Source organism: Halichoerus grypus, chromosome 5 (assembly GCF_964656455.1).
Source record: "Halichoerus grypus chromosome 5, mHalGry1.hap1.1, whole genome shotgun sequence".
NCBI lineage: Eukaryota > Metazoa > Chordata > Mammalia > Carnivora > Phocidae > Halichoerus > Halichoerus grypus.
In genome coordinates, this window is record NC_135716.1 from 164,193,022 (window position 1) to 164,213,468 (window position 20,447).

At 55.1% G+C, this 20,447-nt stretch overlaps 1 protein-coding gene and 1 long non-coding RNA gene across 3 annotated transcripts in view; one reads left to right on the forward strand and one right to left on the reverse strand.

Annotated features, from left to right (window-relative positions):
- Positions 1 to 2,769: 2,769 nt before the first annotated feature.
- The window catches only part of NKAIN1 (sodium/potassium transporting ATPase interacting 1), a 40,051-nt gene continuing 22,373 nt past the window's right edge, over positions 2,770 to 20,447 (forward strand). The window contains exon 1 of one of the 2 annotated variants that reach the window (XM_078073499.1): positions 2,770 to 3,221. In XM_078073499.1, the coding sequence (XP_077929625.1) occupies positions 3,168 to 3,221 (54 nt within the window). In that variant the 5' untranslated portion in view covers positions 2,770 to 3,167. The remainder of the gene's footprint in view (positions 3,222 to 20,447) is intronic. The other variant, XM_036098436.2, reaches the window with a different exon arrangement.
- LOC118539703 (uncharacterized) lies at positions 9,519 to 19,866 on the reverse strand. Its single transcript, XR_013447595.1, has 3 exons — positions 19,731 to 19,866; positions 13,584 to 13,798; positions 9,519 to 10,997 (listed from the first exon to the last, which is right to left on the reverse strand). It is a non-coding gene; the product is annotated as an uncharacterized LOC118539703 (long non-coding RNA).

Consider the following 20,447-nt stretch of genomic DNA (forward strand, 5'->3'; position numbering starts at 1 on the left):
ACAAAACATGCAAAGCTTGGAAGATGTCATGGTGTGTGTGTGGCTTCATCGGGGCAAGGCTTGGACTCAGTGGAATGACCGGGGGCCAAAAGCTAATTCTGCTGAGGTCAGACAGGCCCTCCTTTGTCCCGGGCGACAGACTTAAGAGTGCTTCAGCCAGGCCTTGGAACAGGGTGTCCCAGGCATGATGTGATCCAGCCGGGAGCTGGCAAGGGCTGGTTACAGCCCCAGTGGACCCCACTGCTATTATAGGGATTAAATGAGATAATATATGTCAAGCACCCGGCTAGAGTAAGCATTCAATACATGGTAGCTATTATTGTTAATATTATTGAATTGCATTGTTAGGGTCATGGAGGAAGCTGGCAGAGGCTCTATCTGGAAGAGGCCCCAAAGAGGATCTGCTAGAGAACCATTACATCTGGGCCGAGGCTTCGTGGGGCTAGTTCTCATTCTTTTGTGGGAAACAGACTCTTTGAAGAATCTGATGAAAGCCGTGGAGCCTCTCCCCAGAAAAAGGCACATCTGCTCACATGAAGCTTTGCATATTATTTCAGGGACTTCACAGACTCCTGGAAGCCCCCGTCTAGTCACAGCACCTGGTTGGACACAGCTGTTACTTACCAAACATGGCTGAGGAAAGTTCCCACTGTTACCTCCGCCTGTTATTCCAAGTGAAAACCTCAGCACACGTAGTTTCAACTCCAGGAATATCCTGTGTGCTTTAAAATATCCAGCAGCATGCCCAGGAATGGCTGGGAGAGGACCAGTGAAGAGATCATTTTAGTAGTCTGGGGAGAAGATGGGCTGGCTTCTGGCTTCCGGGGTACACAGTCTCCCCAGGCATGCAGGGCCCTCCCTGGGCTTGGTTTCATGCTCCACTGGGTGGTCATCCTCAGCTTTTTAACAAGGAGCCTTGCATTTTCCTTTTGCAGCGGACCCCACCAATCACGCAGCTGGTCCCAGGAGAAGATCATAATAATGCATCTGAGTGCTTACTATGTGAGCAGCATACAAGTGGCAGGGCTGGGACTGGAACCCAGGCTGTCTGGATGCAGAACCACGGGTCTGGATCTGCATCACACTGCTCTCTGGGTCAGAAGGGCTAGTTAGAGTGGAGAGGGCGGGGAGAGTTGGCGATGTTCTGTTTCTTCTGCCAAAACACTATTCCCCCCTCTGCCTCTCCTTCCCTCCTATTGTCTTCTCAGTATTAACGCCATTTCCTCAAGGGGGCCCTTCCTGGTCTCCACACCTGGAATGTGCCCCCTTATGCTCTCTTTTACCCTTTATTGTCCTTGAGAGCACTCATCAGAGTCTGTCATTATGTATTTATGTGTATGTTTTCTTGTTGTAACGACAGTCCCTCGCTGGACTGTTCTCTCAGTGGCTATAGAGACTGGTTCATCCCCTTACCCCTAGCAGGGAGCCTGGCACACAGTAGGAATTTCATAGATATTAGTGAGAAGGTACCATTCACAGAATGGTCAGATGGGACAGAGAAGCCCGGAGGATGACACAAGGATTCCCACCTGAGTGATGCGAACTACGGAGGTGGCTATAGGAAGTTAGGAGGGAGGCAGGGAGGATGAAATGGATTTGGCACGTGTTTGGAAGTTTGAGTGCTTTTCAGGGTGTTTTTAAGAAGGCAGTCTTCTTCTTCTTTTTATTTATTTTTTTGACAGAGAGAGACACAGTGAGAGAGGGAACACAAGCAGGGCGAGTGGGAGAGGGAGAGAGAGAAGCAGGCTTCCTGCTGAGCAGGGAGCCCCACCCCGGGCTCTATCCCAGGACACTGGGATCATGACCTGAGCAGAAGGCAGACGCTTAACGACTGAGCCACCCAGTCGCCCCTTCTGTTCCTTCTTTTAAATATTTTATTTATTTATTTGAGAGAGAAAGAGAGAGCACAAGAAGGAGGAGCAGCAGGCTCCCAGCCCAGCAAGGAGCTGCATGCAGGGCTCGAACCCAGAACTCTGCGATCATGATCTGAGCGGAAGGCAGACGTTTAACCGACTGAGCCACCCAGGCATCTGGAAGAAGGCAGTCTTCTGCTTTCTGACTCCCTCTACCCACTGCAGTGGGGGTTAGGGGCTGGCCACCGCCCTTTGGGAGGACCTCTGTCTCTGCCATCAGGCATCTCACCCTCATGCCTCTGGGAGCTTGCCTGTCCCCTGGACTGGGAAGCTCAGTGGGTTCTGCAACAGCGCTGCAGTGCTCATCTTTGGATTCCGGGTCCCCCAGGGGTGTGTATGCAGTTGGGGCTCAGTAAATGCCAGTAGAAGGAAAGAGGGAAGGACGAACATGTGCAGACACTCAGGAGGGAGGCTGGGATGAGGAGCAGAACTGGGAACCAGAGCGGAAAGAGAGGGCCAAGGCTGGAACCCTGGCGCCCTAGAGACAGGGTGGAGGTAGGAGCGCTCCAGCACCCTCAGGAGGCCAGGCACAGGGCTAAGTGCTTTAGTCGCACAACTGCTTTTCACCCTCTTGGCAACTCTGAAGCAGACGTTATTCCCACTTTGCTAAGAAAGCTGAGGCCCAGAGAGGGGGCGTGACGCGCCCAAGGTCACACAGCCCGTGAGCCGTGAAGTCCGGGTCTGGCCCAGGGCCGTCAGCCCCCAAGCCTGCGCTCTTCCCATTCACTCCCGGTCTCTCCCTCCACCCTGCACTTCCCTACCCCTTCTCCCCTCCTCTCTGCTCCGGCGGCCGCCCCGCCCCGCCCCACCCCGCCCCTCCCTCCCTCCGGGTGGCGGCGGCGGCGGCGGCGGAGCCACGTGGTGGGGCAGGGAAGCCGCGGCCGCCGAGCGCCCGGGCGGCTGCCCCAGCTGGGCAGTGCTGCTCTGCGCCGCGCCGCGCTCGGTGCCCGCGCTCGCCGCTCCGCGCTCCGCGCCAGCCGCCCCGGGGCAGGAGGCGCGCCTGGCGGCCGGCCGGCCAGACAAAGGAGGCGCGGCGCGGCAGAGCCAGCGCGGGCCGACGGACCATGGACTCGGAGCGCGAGCGGCCGGCCCCAGCCCTGAGGACCCGGCGCCCCCGGGCCCGGCCCTAGGCGCCCGGCCCCGCCGCCCGGGGCGCGCAGCTGGGAGGACGCGGAACCCGCGCGGCGCGGAGGAGGCGGCGGCCGCCGAGCTAGAGGGGCGCCGCGGCGGACGGCCCGCGCGGCCCCCGGAGCCATGGGCAAGTGCAGCGGGCGCTGCACGCTCGTCGCCTTCTGCTGCCTGCAGCTGGTGAGCGCCGGGCGGCCGGGGCCGGGTGGGGCGCGGCGGGGCGGGGTCCCGGGCGCGCGGGTGGGCCGTGGGTCCCCGTGCGTGTCTGCTGCGAGTCCCGGGTGGGGGGTGGGCCGGAGTCACGGAGCGGACGGGCGGAGCCTGCTCCTGCTGGCCGGGCTGGCTCTTTGTGTGCGCTCCTCGCCCGGCGCTCCCCGGTCCCCGAGTGCGTCCTGCGCGCCGGTCCCCCCGCTTCCCCCGCCCACCCCGCGCCCTGCGAGTGGCCTGCTGTGGGACTGTGGCTCGCTGGGGGCCGGGGGGGTGTGTCCCGGGCTGCTCGCTGCAGCCGTTGAGGTCCCTGCCCGGTGTTTTCCTCTAGATTCCTCGGTTGCGCGGCTCTCCCTTCCTCCGGGTCTGTGCCCGTGTGTTTCTCACAAAGTCTCTGCTCCTCTGTGTGTCTCCGGCTTTCTCCTTGGTGTGTCTCTAGATCTCTAACCATTTCTGGTCCCCGTTCATCTATGTGTTGGGATCTTAGACTCCAAGAACCGGTCCCTCCTCCTCCTTTGTGCTGTTTCTGCCTGCCTTCACCCTCCTGACTGGGCAGGCCTGGGAATGGAGAGCCACCTCTCGGGAGAGGGTCACAAGGAACTGCCGGGTCCTGGGCCAGTCTGACAAACCGGGTGCTGGCCGCCCTCCCTGCTTTGACTGTGGCCACTGCAGCCAGGGGCTCTCCATCAGCCGTGGGTTCCACCTGAGCGTCATGGGTGGGGACCAGCCCCTCTGCCTGCGCGGGCAGGGGTGGGGTGGGGGGAATCCTTGGGTGCCCTGGCCGGGAGGGGAGCATCTGGGGAAGTTCTGCCTCACCCCAGCTTAGGGAACTCAGGTTCTTGCCTCAGGGAGGCCAGTGGAGTGAATTTGGAGGCTGAAGAGAACCAGTTCTCTTCAGTACAAGCTCTGGCAGGTGAATTTGGGGAGCGGGTTAAGGGGAGCCCGGGGTCTCCTGCCCATCCTAGAGCTCGGGCCTGACAACTAGGGGGTTTTGAAGCTGAGCTGAGCCTGTAGGCAGAGAGGTGCACGGGGACTCAGGTGGGCAGAGCTCAGGGCTGGGTGTGAGGTGGGGGACCATGAGCCTCACTGATGCCGAACTCCACCGTCTGGTCTCCACTGTTGCCCGCAGCTACGCTTCTCCCCCAGCACAGGTGCGTACAGTAATGCAGAGTGAAGCTTGGAGCCTGGATGTGCACACCTCCTCATTCATCTTGCTTCTCTCCTCTCGGGGACGCCAGCCCCAAACTTGCCATCCGCAGCCTTGCCCTCCTGGGCAGTGGTAGAAGCAGCCAGGCTCTGAAGATTGGGAGCCCTTCTCCCAGCTGTGGGATGCAGGGCAAGTGACTTCCCTTCCCTGGGCCGCCTTGGTCCGCCTCTCTGTAAATTGCTCATCCTTGAGGGTTGCAGAGCAGATTAATTAAAATCAGGTAGAATGGAAGCTCCAGAAGGGCAGAGATTATCTGTTTTGTTCGAGCTAAATCCCCAGCAGCTGGAACAGTGCCTGGCACTCCATTAATATTTGTAAAATAAATTAATGAATCCGTTATTTGGCAACTCCTGGCTCACAGTCGAAACATCCTTTATATACCTTGAGGAATAGAAAATGCCAAGAAATGATGAAACTTTTCCGAGGATTTTTTTTTCCTGCTTGTTAATTTTTAAGTTTTAAACTAGGACTTTGTTTTATTCTTAAAAAAGTAATAGACACCTATTGTAAAAAATGATTCAATAAATAATCGAACAGAGCAGAACATAAAGGTACATTTCTTTCTGAGCCCAGTCCCACACCCCAAAGGTAAGCCCTGTTGGCAGTCTGCCCCATTCTCTGCTGCTGCCGCAAATAATGGTTAGCTTTGGGCAGCACTTACTAGGTGTTAGGTGCCCTGGTTAGCCCTTTTCCATGTATTAACTTATTCAGTCCTCATAACGATCCTATAAAGCAACTTGCCCAAAGTTCTATAGTTAGGAGCCAGGCTCTGAAGCCAGGCAGTTGGTCAGCGTACTCTGTTGCCTTCTTTATTTTTATTTTTTTTTTAATTTTTTTATTGTTATGTTAATCCCCATACATTACATCATTTGTTTTAGATATAGTGTTCCATGATTCATTGTTTGTGCATAACACCCAGTGCTCCATGCAGAACGTGCCCTCCTCAATACCCATCACCAGGCTAACCCATCCTCCCACCCCCCTCCCCTCTAGAACCCTCAGTTTGTTTTTCAGAGTCCATCGTCTCTCATGGTTCTTCTCCCCCTCCGATTTCCCCCCCTTCATTCTTCCCCTCCTGCTACATTCTTCTTCTTCTTTTTTTCTTTCTTAACATATATTGCATTATTTGTTTCAGAGGTACAGATCTGAGATTCAACAGTCTTACACAATTCACAGCGCTTACCAGAGCACATACCCTCCCCAGTGTCCATCACCCAGTCACCCCATCCCTCCCACCCCATCCCCCACTCCAGCAACCCTCAGTTTGTTTCCTGAGATTAAGAATTCCTCATATCAGTGAGGTCATATGATACATGTCTTTCTCTGTTTGACTTATTTCGCTCAGCATAATACCCTCCAGTTCCATCCACGTCGTTGCAAATGGCAAGATCTCATTCCTTTTGATGGCTGCATAATATTCCATTGTATATATATACCACATCTTCTTTATCCATTCATCTGTTGATGGACATCTTGGCTCTTTCCACAGTTTGGCTATTGTGGACATTGTTGCCTTCTTTATTATAAAATATAAATAGTTCTGGCCCGGAGCAATCGGGGGCCCTCGGGAGGTCCTTACTCCTCCCTGCCTCCCACTCACCTGCCTCCAGAGCTCTCTCTAGCTTGGCCCTTCCACTTAGGGGCTCTGCAGTTAGGCAAGACCTGGGATTCTGATTCTCCTACAACTTGGCTGGGTGGGCTCGGGCCACTTGCAGAAGTTACATGAGATAATTTGGGGGAAAGGGGTGTTTCAAGGAGGGACTTGGAAATTCCACTCTTGCCTCTATTGCTCTGTCGGGGCAGATTGCAGAGTGGGTCCCTTCAGCAGACGCTAACCCCCAGGAGCCTCTGCCGCCTGACAGCTAGCTTCTCATGTACTCCTTGAGGCTGGACTCCACCAGCCTGACATCATCCTAAAGAGAAGAGAGCCTGTTTTCCCACCCAGTGGAAAGAGGCCGAGAAGGAAAAGGCTGTTAAATGTTTCTCAGCTGCAAACTTTAGAAGAGGAACTGTCATTTTTCCTCTTTTGAACGGGGTTTAATCATTACAGTAAAACAGGCTAGTTTTAGACACTCTTCTGTAGTCGGGATAGACTTGCTGTGGGTGAGGGAGTAGGGTGAGTGTGTCCTGGGGGGGTAGCAGGAGCAAGTGGGGGCTTTACCGTTCAGGTGGACAAGTGTAGGGACAGGGCTCTAGAGTTTGATAGGACAGACCTGGGTTCGAGTCCTGGCTTTGTCATTTCCTAGCTGTGTGATCTTTGGCAAGTGGCTTACCCTCTCTGAGCCACAGTTTTGTCATCTGTTAGTGATAATATAAACGGTTGCCAATTCTTAGGGTTGTTGTGAGGAGTAAATGTATATAATGAACTTAGCACCGTGCCAAGCACAGAGTGAGCATTCAATAAACTATAGCTTCTTATTGTTATGTTAATATATACACCATGGGATGCTTTCCTGGAATTGTGGTCCAAACATATCTAGGTACCCCCCTGTACTCTTCCTTTGTGGGAAGCAGCAGGTAGTTGGACTCTGAGCTGAGAGGCAGGAGGCTTGGATTCAAGTCCAGCTGTGCCACTAACATCCTGTGAACTCAGGCAAGCCTTTTCCCCATTGCAAACCTTGGTTTTTCCATCTGTAAAATGGGGAGGACCACTGCTCTGTGTCGCTGGGGTCCTGCCAGTCCCGCCCATCTGGGACTGTGGGATGATGTCTGGGCTGGCCTGGAGGTTCCAGGGCGTCTCAGTCTGGTTCCATTCTGTAGAACACCGGAGTCCCTTCCTTTCCCGAGTTCTACTTGGTGTATTATCTTGACCTTTTTAATGCTATTCGCTCCCTAATTTTTAGGTGCTCCTCTTTTCCCTCCCCTGTCCAAACTTCCTCTTCTTTCCGGGTCCACCTCCTTCCTGAAATCTTACAGGCCACCCTGTTCTTCCTGTAAGAAGATGAATCAAGGAGATGTGCCCAAAGGAATCCTCATCAGTTTCTTCATCATCATTATCGCTCCCATTTCTGGAGTCCTGTGCTAAGCACTTTATATGCATTACCTCATTTAACCAAATGAGCTTACATATGTAAAGCGTTTGGCAGAGTGCCTGGTATGTTAGTTTTTACTGTTTTTATCTTCATTGTTCTTCCACACAACGGGATGGATGTTCTTGCTCTCCCCTATTTCAGATGAGGAGACTGAGGCTCGGAGAGGTGACGACGTTTGCCCGAGGTCTCTAAGCTAGCCAGTGAGAGACCTAGGCCGTGTGCGCTTTACTGCCTGAGCCGAGAGCCACCTGTCCGCTGGCACCAGTCCACGGCTCATGTTTGTGCAGCGTGTGACCTCAGGCAGGTCTCTTCCCTGCTTCCAGCCTCAGCTTCCTCATCTGAAAATGATAATATTTCAGTAGGCTCACGCACTCGCCTGGCACTGCGAGCCAGTGAGCACTCAGTCATACATCACTGCCATGGCCGTTCTCGTCCCCGCTCTGGGTGACCTTGGACACATGCATTCACTCCTCTGGGCCCCAGTTTCTTCCTCCGGCAAAGAGAAAGAACCATCCCTACCTTGCAGAGTTGTAAAAACGGGTTAGCCAGGTGCCATGCACATAGTAGGTATTCAGAAAAATGTCTGTTTCATTCTCTTCCCTTCTGGAAAGCTCTTTGCCTTCTCGAAGGTGGTGGGTGAGGGGGAAAAGACGTAGCTTCCTGCTGAGCTGCGAGTAATGGTGTGAAACGTGGTCAACCTGATTGATGTGGTTATTAGCAGTAGTGATGGTAGAGACTGGAGGGAGATGGGCTCCTGCGGGGGCCTGCGCTCCGAAACAGCTGTGCCTGCAAGCTGGTGGCCTCCTAGGGAGGATCCGCTCTGCTCTAGGTGCTTCAGGCCCTTGGGCCAGGCGTGGGAGTCGGGAACACAGAGCACAACGTTGGCTAGGCCACTGAGCCTTTTTGTTCCTCATACCCTTTTGGACCTCTGCGGTGGTCAGCTCCCTTTTGCAGATGGACAGACTGAGGCCAAACAGCCCCGAGACCCTTATGAGGTGGGCAGAGCAAGGTGGATGGAGAAGAGGGGGCCCAGGGGACGGCCTTGGTTTGGCTCTGTTGCAGGGGCAGGCGGGTGTGAGGTTTGGGGATAAGCAGCCCACAAACAGCAGCTGCTCTGAGATGTGGCACGGGCGTTACAAGCAATACCTCGGGGGTCAGACGGACCTTGCTGCCTTGCTTTGTGACTTCCAGCAAGTCCCTTCCCCTCTCTGAGCCTCGGCCTCCCTGCTGTGAAGCAGTCAGGACTTTGGCCCCTACCCCGTGGCTTAGTTTGGGGGACTTAGGGGTCAGAGTCATTTCCATAAACTCTTCAAGTCTTAGTTTCTTTATGCGGGAAGTGTACGGTTCAGAGGGCAATAATAACAGCAGCTCCGACTTCCTTTTGTTTGGTGTCTCCAATGAGCCAGGCGCTTTATCTGCCTTGTCCCTGGTTACTGTCTCAATCATCCGTGGCCACGTGGAGGGCGGGGCCAGAACGGCGATTCAAACCCAGACCTAGGTCTCGGTGGCTTCCACGGCGCATGCCCCGCTGCTCCCCCGAGGAGGTGGGGATGCTGGGCGCGGTCGCAGCTGGACAAGTCTAACCCCTTCCTCAGCCACTAGGGCTTGTTGCTAGGTGCCAGATCTGCTGAGCTGCTTGTCCCCCATTTCTACTCACCCCACTCACTGTGCCGAGTTTACGGTTGCTATGAGGCAGGTTGAAGGAGAGGTACCCGGGCAAGAAATTAACTGCGTTGGAGACCCTCATAACGACTCTGTGAGATAGGTGTGGTTTTTATACCCATTTACTGATGGGCATACGGAGGCCTGAAGCATGAAGTGACTTGTCACCAAGGAAACAGAAGATACAGCCTGGGTCTCGGATGAGTCATCAAGGGAAAAAGAGTTGAGAATGCTTGTAAAATCTGGACCAAGCGGAGATGGTCAGCTGTGATCATTGACATCTCTTCTCTCCTCAGGCTTCAGGGGGGCATGGGTGATGGGACAGCAAGTTGAGCCCAGAGATGTGTGTTTTGTTTTGTTTTGTTTTCATGTCTTTTTTAAAGTAATCTCTACGCCCAGTGTGGGGCTCGAACTCATGACCCTGAGACCAAGAGTTGCATGCTTTACGCCTGAGCCAGCCAGGCGCCGCAGAAATGTGTTTATTAAAAGCTATTTCCAGGCTGGGCGCCTGGGTGGCTCAGTTGGTTAAGCGGCTGCCTTCGGCTCAGGTCATGATCCTGGAGTCCCTGGATCGAGTCCCGCGTCGGGCTCCCTGCTCGGCAGGGAGTCTGCTTCTCCCTCTGACCCTCCCCCCTCTCATGTGCTCTCTCTCTCAAATAAATAAATAAAATCTTAAAAAAAAAAAAAAAAAAAAAGCTATTTCCAGGCTACAGGCAATGGAACCAGTTGTGGTCCGCAAGAGCCCGGTTCCAGTGCCCTTGGCCTCTGGCCATGACCTGGAGAGGGAGAGGGCTGGTGAATCAGAAACACTTCCCCCAGTGAGCACCGTGCCCTGAAGTTTTGGAAGAGCTGTTACTGTGGCTGCAGGCTTGAACACATTACCCGGCCTCCGGGCCTCTGCCTCTCAGAGCAGCTGGTGAACCAGAGGCAGAGAGGTCAACAGGGAAGAGCTTGGGCTTTAGGGTCAGGCTGGGGTTTGAGTTCCATCTCTACCTCTTTGTAGCTGGGTGACCTTGGGGCAAGACACTTCACCTCTCTGAGCTCCCACCTGCATGTCTCTCGATCAGGATACTGATCTGCCTCGGAGAGTTGTCAGGAGGCTCCTTTGAGATAAGATACGCTGAGTAAAGCTCACAAAGGGTTCACACTCCTAAATGTTCCAGAAATGAAACAGCAAGTTCTATGAATCTAAATACTGTGGTGTAGGAAAGGGAGCACGTCCCCTTTTCAGTCAGTACAAGACATAAGTGAAGTGGCAGTTCTGTCAAATCTATGTGGCCTTGGCCTTACTGTTCCTTAGTCTTCTCTTCTGTAAAATGGGAATAATCATAGCACCCCTTCATGGAACTGTAGTGAGGGTGGCCTGAATTAATGCAGGCCCTCTGGACCCAGAGTCCAGCGCTCGTTCAAAGGGGAGCAGAGAGGAAGATGTGGCCCCCTGTGTCCCCCGGACTCATCATCTAAGAGGACCTCTCCGGCTCTAAGGCAGCAATGAGGCCCGCCCTTTCCCAGGGAGGGCCCAGACCTGCCGCTAGCCCAGCCCCTCCCGCTGCAGGCAGTGGTGATGTGAGGCTGAGGCTCTGAGCGGAGGAGGACACTTCTGTCTCCAATGGCCTGCCCAAGGCTTCACACCCAGGTGCCAGGTTGTCAGGGGCTCACGTGCCCTCCTCTTTCCTCGGTCTTCTGTTTGAATGAGTGTCCGTACTGCCCCCATCCCAAATGCCCACTTGGCACATTTGGTTGCAAACTCGAGTCTCGGACCGCAGAGGTTCAGAGCAGGAGGTTCTGACCCATCACTAACCCTGGGCCACTGCAGATCAGCTTCCTGAACTCCAGAAAGATTCAATTCTGTTGGGTGAGAGAATAAGAATTGCCATCAGCTAACCCTATCCAGAGTTGTATTTAGCAAATACTTAAGAAGCACCCACAAAGTGCCAGGTACAATTCTAGGTGCTCAGTCACCTTAGGGCACAAGATATGCCCTCAGCTGCAAGTCAGAATCCCGGGGTTCTGGAACTCACCTGCTGTGCAACTTTGAGCTAGCCCTGCCCTTCTCTGGGCCTCATTTTCTCCAGTCTGGGAAACTGGGAAACTGGAGAGGAGATTATTGAACTCCATCAGTGGTTTTCAAGTTATCTACAGAGGCTCTGCAGTGGCAGACTGACAGTCAGGTGGTGAGTTCCCTGTCACTGGCAGTGATTAAGAATTTGTATGTAAGTTGGATGACTACTTGGACGTGTAATGGATCTGATGATGATCCAGGTCCCTTGGAACCACCAGATGCTGGTTCTAGGTCCTGAGAGGACAGTGGCAGAGCACAAAATGGTATCTATTATGAATAATGGAAATTGTGGGCTCCTACCACGTCCCTTTGCCTTAAGCATGCTCCTCCCCACCCCATCCCAAATCACAGATCCTGGCTGAGCTCCTGGCACAGGGAGTGGGGGACATGGGAGTCTGTAGGCTCTTTAACCCAAGTCTACTCTGGCTACCCCTTGCCCTAGAAGGGGAGGCAGCCCTGGGATTTTCAGAGTAGTGATGGCTCCTAAACCTCTTTTTTTTTTTTTTTTTTTTTGGAGGGGGGAGGTTCTGCAGCCCCAGCCTGAATCAGAGATGCGGGTTTTCAATTACACAATTAAATGCACAATTAGGCATAATTACCAGCGCTCAGAGCCCGAGACTGCTCATAATAGGCGTGTAATCTACTGCAGCCTCTGTTTATACGACTCAGCGTGCGCCCTAATGATGCCAGGATGCCTTCACGCTGCACTGTTGCCATGGAGACAGGCCCGCCACCGCCATGCAGGGCTGACAAATGCTGTTCCAGTCCTGGGCCCCTGGATTGTTTCTGAGGCCTCTGCCAGCCCTGGAGTGAAGGGGCGGGCGGGGCAGGCCAGGAAGGCGGATCACCCTCCCTGCCCTCTGACACACCCCGCTGCTTGGAGCCCGCAGGGAAGACAAGGAGAAGGGAGCTTCAGTCCCGAGTCCCCAAGCCTGAGCAGGCTGGCTCAGGGGCTGGGAAGGGTCTTGAGTGGTTATCCATTCAAACTGAGGTGTGGACAGGGTCCCTGCATACAGCCAGCCCCCACATGGGCCTGGCTCTGCCGTGAACTGGCTCTGTGACCTTGGACCAGTCCTTGCCCTTCTATGGGGCTGTTTCCCCGTATGTGAAATGGACTGCAGGGTGTCTTCATGCGTGTAGTCTAAGAGATTCATTGAGCGCTTCGGCCACACTGCCTACTGTTGTAACTGCTTCACCTGGAGGAGCCCATTCCCCCTTGCTCCGCCCTGGTGGGGCAGACACATCAGAAGCAGCATCTGGGGCCGTGAGCACTTACGTGCAGGGGTGCTGGGGTGCAAATCCAGGCAATCGGACTCCAAGCCCCCACTCTTAGCCTCGAGTATAGGGCCTCACCCGGGCCCTCTCCTATCACTCTCGCCACAGTCCCAAAGGCGGACCCTTGTCATCCCCATCACCTAGATGAGGGCTCTGGGGCTCACGGAACTGCAGTCGCTTGCCCAAAGTCACACAGCAAGGCGGTGGCAGAGCGGGTTCTGCCTGATGCCAAAAGCCAGGATTCCTTAGCTTTGGCTTCTTAGTGGGTGTCACAAAGCAGTAAAAAGATCTCCTTCCACGAACATACACAAAGGATCCCCATTGTCCCCACCTGGCCCCAGCTGCTGAGGAGGCACCGAGTTCTGGGGTCCCTCAGACCCAGCACTTTGCCTTGACCTTGAAAGAAATCTTGGCCTCGTTCTACCTACATCAGCCCACTCCCACCCTGGTCACTGGAAACAGAGCCTGTTTTTGATGCTCATTTCCCGCCTACATTTCTCTGTCCTTTGGTCCATTATTGCGGTCACCTACCGTGTGCCAGACGAATCAGACATAGTGGAGAACCAAGACTGGAGCACAGAGGCTTCGAGGCCTGAAGGTCCTGGGTTCAAATTCTGTCACTTAATGCATGATTTGGGGCAAGTTGCTTGACCTCTCTGTGCCTGGGTTTGTTCATTGGTCATGAAGGCACCCGTCTATACTGTGCTGGGGGGTTACCACCCGTCTATACTGTGCAGGTGGTAACATCACCGCTCACCAAATGCTTACTCTATGCCAGGCCCTCGCCTAAGGCTGTTCTGTGCCCTGGGTGACCGTTGGTAACCCACAGCCTATCGTTGCCATTTAACAGAGGAAGCACCTGAGGCCCTGGGCCTCAGAGCTGGTGGGCAGCCGAGCAGGCTTCTGAGTCCAGAGCCCCGTCCGTCCCCACCAGGGCCCCCACCAGGGCCCCGACCAGCATGGAGCTGTAAGTGTTCCTCCTGCCTCTTCCCTAGACCATACAGGTGGGAAAACTCGGGTTTGCGCAAGACCACAGTGCAAGTCAGTGACAGAGTTGGGACTGCGACCTAAAGCCAATTTAGGAGACTTCTTGTTACCTTCCTTCGACCCGGTACTGGTCCTCAGGAGAGAGAGGTTTGGGGCTGGAGTGTGCGCGTGCGCGCGTGTTCAGAACTGCACACAACTGCACGCCCAAGCATTTGTGGGGCAGACACTGGCACGTAGAGATTTGTGGATCAATAAACATCCCTTTCCGCTTCCTCCCTCTTCATTTATTCATGAACTCTGAACTCCTTGGCTCCAGAGAAACCGCCTGGAAGAAAGCAATTAGAGCATAATTAGAACCACTCCTATTATCAACTCTCAGCGGGAGGGGAAGGGGGGCCGCTCGGCCATGGGGGTGGGGGTGGCCCCGGGGTTCCCTACAGCCCCCACTCCTGCACCTGCCCGTTCAGCTCCTGCTCAGCCTCCCTGGAGTCCTAGGCACCGGGCCACATTCAGCAGGGAGTAAGGACCTCATCCCTGGAGGCATTCAAGCACTCGGTAGGACTAGGGAGCAGAGCGTTCTGCTTGCGTGCTAAGTTAGAGCAGATGACTTCCGAGTCCCTCCCGTGCTGAGCTTCGCGGGTGCTCCCTGCCAGGGCCTGGGCCAGGGCGTTGCAGGAAAACTGAGAAGCACAACATGGCTCCTGCTTTCTAGAAAACATCCCGGCATCAGATGATAGCGAATGAAGATTACGCTGACAATGGGAAATGTAAATTACCTGGAGGAAGCAGTTTGCCAGGCAGGACTCCATTCACCGCCAGATGATTCATAGTAATAATAACTGTACCGGAAGTCGGTGTTTGTGGAGTGTTGCTGACCCCAGAGCCGCTGCTGTTCCCCACCAAGCGTCCCACCAGCAGAGGGAGGTCACCCAGGAGCCAGGGAGAGAGGTTCCTCCCTCCTCCCCGAGAAGCGGGAGGACAGGATGCAGGGAGGTGCCAGGCACTGTGCTTCTTGATTCCGATGCTTCTCCTCAGTCTTGCAGGAGCCCTAGGAGGTAGATGCTAATATTATCCCCGATGTACAGGTGGGGAGACTGAGGCTCGGGGAGGCACAGAGCCTGCCCCGGGTAACACGGTGTTGGCCTGTGGGACTCTAGACTCCTCGTGCTTTGTGCTCTACCAGGTTTGAGGGTGTGATTTGCTCTCCCCCTGAGCTTCAAGTTAGGCCTTGACAAGCTGTTTAATGTGCCTTCTGCATCCAGCTCCCGGTTGAAGGTAACACGTTGGATCCTCTTGTTCCTCCTTCCACACCCAGTGTCAGCTAGGGAGGGTGGGGGAGCCCTGCCGCTGACTTGAGTCACCGCCCCCAGGACCAGCCTTGGCAAAGGAAGGTGAAGGCCTGGCAGATGAGGGTCTCAGGCCTCTGGAGAGAAGATCACCATGGATACCACGGGAGCCAGGGCTGTAACCAAGGAGACGGCCCCCAGCCCTGAGGCTGTGACAAGGAGGGTGTGGCTTCAGGATAGGGAAGGGGGGAGACTGCCACCTGGGGCCCAAGGGACAGAGGAGGGGATGAGGAGCTAGATGCAGGCAGAGGGGGACGGTGGGGTCAGTGGTGCTCCCTCCTGGGAACGGGGGTGAGGTAGTTGGAGACAACCAGGCCTCCTTCCATTACCCTGTCCCACCTGAGGGGAGGTTGCCATGATAACCAGCTCCCCTTCATTGACCCTCCATAGGGCGCTGCCCTGTTTCTCCTACTGACAGGTGGTCACCCTGGCAACAGGCCCTGTGCCCAGCAAGGGTCTCGACTTCCCGGTGGCCCAGTCCCTCACTTGTGCGGATAGATTATTCTTCTGACACTGTCCAGCTGGAGGTGAGGGTCCACATGGGGCCAACTTTCAGACGTGGGCCTTTCACCAGCCCCTCACCAGACTCCCCGAGCGACCGTCATGAAGTGCAGCTCTGGTCCTCCTTCCCTCTCTTTACAACACTCCATGGCTCTTCATTGTCTTGGGGAGGAAGTGCTAATGTGGTGCTTCTGAAACTTGAATGTGCAGCAGAATCACCAGGAGGGCTTCTTAAAATACAAATTTCTGGACCTTACCCTGAGTTTCTGACAAGTTCCAAGCTGCCGCTGATACCGCTGCTCCGGGGACCCCACGGTGAGAATTACTCGGTCTAGCCAGTGGGACGCTGCCCAGGCTGGCCCGCCAACCCTAACGCCCGCCACTTCGGTGCCCGAGCTGAGGCCACAGTGACACAAGCACACCAGCTACACCTCACGCCTCAGTGCCTTCGCATTTGCTGTCCTGGCCTCTGGACGCCCTTTCTCCTCTGTGTCTCCTGAAGGCCAGCTCACTCATCATTTCCTCTTTGGAGCTTCTCTGCCCTCCTGCACCCCCCCCCCCCACACACACACACGGACGTCCTCCTCCGGGCTCTGACAACACCTGTCCCCGCCATATCCGTCACGGTGGGCGTCATGCTGTTGGAATCTGTTCTGTTCCCGCTTCGAATCTCTCTCCCTGGCCCGGGCACTCTGGGTCTGAGCCATCTGGCCCGCCGTGAATGTGTGATGCTTGATTGGCCCCTGTGAGCCGACGGAAAGCCTGGCGGAATAATCCCGAAGGCGCTTCGTTCGCTCAGCCAGTCTGCTATTCCTTGGCGCCTTCTCTGGGCCAGGCCCTGTGCTAGGTGCTGGGGGTTCCGTGGTGTGGGAGGCACAGGGCTTCTTAGAGACGCTGGTCAGGGAGGCGTCGACCAGTCTGCAAGCAAGGCATGAGCTGGGCTTGGCCTGGATTTCCCGATGCGAAATTCCGAGTTCTCTTCATCCCCCTGGGCTGCTCCCGGAGCCCAGGCCCCTGTGTGGCCTGAGACTGCTTTGGGAATGTGTCTCCAGTGAGGATTTGCCAGTTTGTTCACAACGGATGCCAGTCCCCTGCCCAATCAGCCCCAAGCCCACTTTGAGGACCTGCCAGGGCTTTTCCAGAGGACAGCCTGTGGGGGTGGGGGGTGGATGTTGCCAACACTTGCGTCCAAGGGTGTCCTGACCTGCGTATTAGGCCCCTGCCCAGAAGGGGGCCAGGGGTGGGGATGCTCGCCCGAGCTGGCTCTAGCACAGCACCCCAGGGAGTCAGAGGAATTTACGTTCACAGCCTGGCCTTCCAGACCTTTATGTGTCTAGGTGGGAAGAGAGGACATATTTTATTTAAGGGTCTGTTAGCTTGGTTCATAACTTAAATATTTAGATGCATGGTGCTGTATTGGTACTCTTGCTTTGGTCCTGAAGACCTGCAAATCTTAGAGAAGGTTCTGGACTCGGGGCGGGCTGCAGGCAGAGGCTCCCAGGTACCTGGTCTGCCTCCGACGGTGATCATGCTGTCAGCAGCCCCATGAGCCATCTGAGCAGGCTGCTGTCCCCAAGCTGCCACTAGCTGTCATCCCTAAGAATGGCCACCAAGGACACAGGGACCACCCCCCTCCACCCCAAAGTGAGAGACTCACATTGTGGCTGCAGGGACAGACCGGGACAGGCTGGGCTGTGAGGCTCCCCAGGCTGGATGGGTCAGGATGGAGGGTGGGGGCTCTGCAATGGCCAGATGTTTGACATACGTGATCAGCTCTCACCCTCCCAGCTGTGCCAGGTGATAGTGAGCCACCCTCCTGCTGCTGGTCTCCAGGAGTCTGGGCATGGGCAGGCTGCTCAACCTGACTTGTTTCTTGTAAATGGAAATAACTGTACCGGCCTCTTAGGGCCACTGAGCAAACTCCATGCGAGACTCTGGAGAGCACTCAGCACAGCACCTGGCACTTAGTCAACACTTAGGATGCGGCCAACAGAAATCATAACCAGTCTTCGGAGGGCGGCACGCCTATAAGGCACAGAGCCATGACCGTTTGCTAACTGGGAAGCTCTGAGGCAGAGAATCTGGGGATGTGGGGGGCAGGAGGGTCCCCCGAGAACAACCCTCCAGCCCTTTGTACAGATGGGTACACAGAGGTCCATGAAGGCTGTGCAGCCCTTCGTGAACTGTTCTAGGAAGTGCGCTGATGCCATTTCTGGAAAGGATCGTGGTTGGGTGTGTGATTCCAGACAAAAATACCCTGAACAAAAATAAACTGTCCCGGGTAGGTGGAAACAATTGGCCCCTCTGCTCAGTCTGGATAGCTGTGAGCAAGAGTCTACAGCTAGAACCCTTCCCCATGCTCTCGATGTTGCCAGACAGGAGCTGTTGGGGAGCAGTGGCAAAGGTGGCCGTCCGTCCAGGAGGGGCCACTAAGAAAGTCAGACATTCCCAGATTCCCAGGAGATGGGACCTGACCCCCCCGCCCCGACACCCGGAGACCTCACTCTCCTCCTTTGGAAAATGGGGCTGCCACTGCCCTAGTGGGATAGGAAGTTTGTTCCTCATGGACTCTGGGGCCAGAGGACCTGGTTCAGATCTGCATCCGCTGTGTGACCTTGTTACTTCTCTTCTTTACGCTTCGCTTTCCCTGTGTGCAAGGCATGGATGATCTCAGTCTCTACCTGCCATGTCTCTGTGAGGGTTAAATGAATCAAAGCATGCTAAGCATTCAAGAGACACTTGGCATATAATAAGTGTTAGCTATTATCTTAGTGTCACTCTGGGGATAAAGCAAAATGCCACCTGTAAAGTGCTGGGCTCAGCAGAGGCACTTAGTAGGTACTCCCCAGCCATGCCTTCCCTTTCCTTCCTCCTGTGAACCCCAGGCCTGGAGAGAGGCAGGGCTCAGTTCCCAGGAGGGGCCCTCCCTTCCCACAGACAGCAAGCCCCTCTTCTTCCAACAGGTTCTGCCTGCAGCCTTCTGGCCCAGGGCCAGGAAATGATTGCAGACTGAGGCTCAGCTCCCTCCCCTCTGCTCCTCTGCCCCCCTTTAATCTTCCCAGCCTGCCTGGGGATGAGGGATGGCAGAAGGGGGAGAAAGTCTCCTGGGGGCTGCAGGTATCTGTCAAAAGCTCAGGCTCCGGAGTCAGGCCACCTAGGTTTGCTCCAGCTCTGAGATCTCAGGCTGTACCCCCGCAGCCCCCCCACCATAGAACCGGGACCACAGCCCATCCCTCACTCTGCTTGTGCTCGGCACAAAGCCTGGCCCAGTGTTAGCGCGTAGGAAATATTAGCCCTCGTGAATACTAGCGTTAAAGTTCAGAGCCAGGCATTTTGAAGGGAAACACTTCAGCCCAGTCACCTAGGGACACCCCTTTGAGGGCGCATTTCATCGGCCCCAGATGACCCCCCACCCTGGCCCTCTTGGGCTAGACCAGAACAGGGCACCCCCCACCCTGCGGTGCAGATCGATTCCCAGGAGAGGAAGCAGGGGACAGGCTGGGGGCGGGGGGGGGGGTGACATTCCTTCCACTCATTTATTCCTTTGTGCCATGGATGAGTCAGAGCCGGATACCTGCACAGGTGAACAGACCTTTGCCAGGTGGGATAAGGGCAGAACAAAGGGAAGGATACCAGGCTGTAGGCACCGCCCCTCAGCTCTCCGAGCCTCAGTGTCTTCATCTGTCCAGTGGGGCTAATAGCCCCACATTGCAGGAGGGACACATAAATCACAGGCTGAGCTGTGAAGGGCTGTCCAGGTGTTGGCAGCTGCCGTGATTCTCTGATGGGAGAAGTGGGGAAGCTGGGAGCTGAGCCAGGACTGCAACAGCAAGGGAAGGGGGATCCTGCAGCGCTGGAGGAGGGGCTCCTGCCGCCCCCCACTACAGCTAGGCAGGCTTCCCCCGCCAGGCCTTTAGTCAGGAGGCTAAGTCGGAAGTGGTTGCTGTTGCCATAGCAGTGAGGCTGGTTTTCGTCATTATTTTCTTCCTGGGAGCGTCAGTGCCGGAGGTGCTGCTAAATAAGTCAGGGAACTGGATTTTTTCCCTCCCTCCATCAGGTCACGTGGAGTGGCTCAGTCGGGAGAAATGAGCTGCCAGCTCCTTCCCGCACTTGACCTTCTGCACTAGGTGCCGACACCTCCAATGTGAGGCTTGACCCCAAGGGAGCACTCAGAGGGCTTGGTGCCGCCTCTCTCCAGCTCCAAGCTGCTTTCCTGCTCAGGCCTCTGACCCCGCCATGTTGGCGTCAGGCCGCCTTTCCAGCCCTTCCCTCTGGCGTTCTGCCCCCTCTCATTCCCCATGCTCTAGCCCCGGGGGGCTTTTCTGGACCTTTCTTTTTGCCAAGTTCCCTCCCACCACAGGGCCTTTGCACACGCTTTCCCTGCTGCCTGTCCTTCCCTCTCCTCCTTACCTTGCTAGCCCTTCTTCCTTCAGTTCACTTCTTCCAGGAAGTCTTCCTTGACCACTACCATCATAGCTCTCAGTCTTGTTACCCCTCCTTCAGACACTTAGCACAACAGTAATTTTGCTGTGTGTGTGTTTGTCCCCTCTCCCTCCACCCTCCACTGAATGTTAGCTATGTGTGGGCTTTTTCCTCCTTCTTCTTTTCTTTCTTTCTTTCTTTCTTTTTTTTTTTTAAAGGTATAATTCCCCTAACATAAAATTCACCATCTTAGGGAGTGCCTGGCTGACTTAGTTGGTAGAGCATATGACTCTTGATTTTGGGGTTGTGAGTTCGAGCCCCATGTTGGGTGCAGAGATTACTTAAAAAATAAAATCTTTTGGGGTCCCTGGGTGGCTCAGTCAGTTAAACATCTGCCTTCAGCTCGGGTCATGATCTTGGGGTCCTGGAATGGCCTGCTCAGGGGGGAGCCTGCTTCTCCTTCTCCCTCTGCCCCTTCCCCTGCTTGTGCTCTCTCTCTCTTTTTAAGAAAAGATCTTTAAAAAAAAATTCATCTGAAAGTATACAATTCAGGGTTTTTAGTGTGTTCACAGTGTTTTGTAGCCATCACCACACTCTGATTCCAGAACGTTTTCATCACCCCAAAAAGAAACCTCAAACCACTCCCCATTTTCCCCTCCCACCAGCCCCTGGCTACCATGAATCTGCTTTCTGTCTCTCTGGATT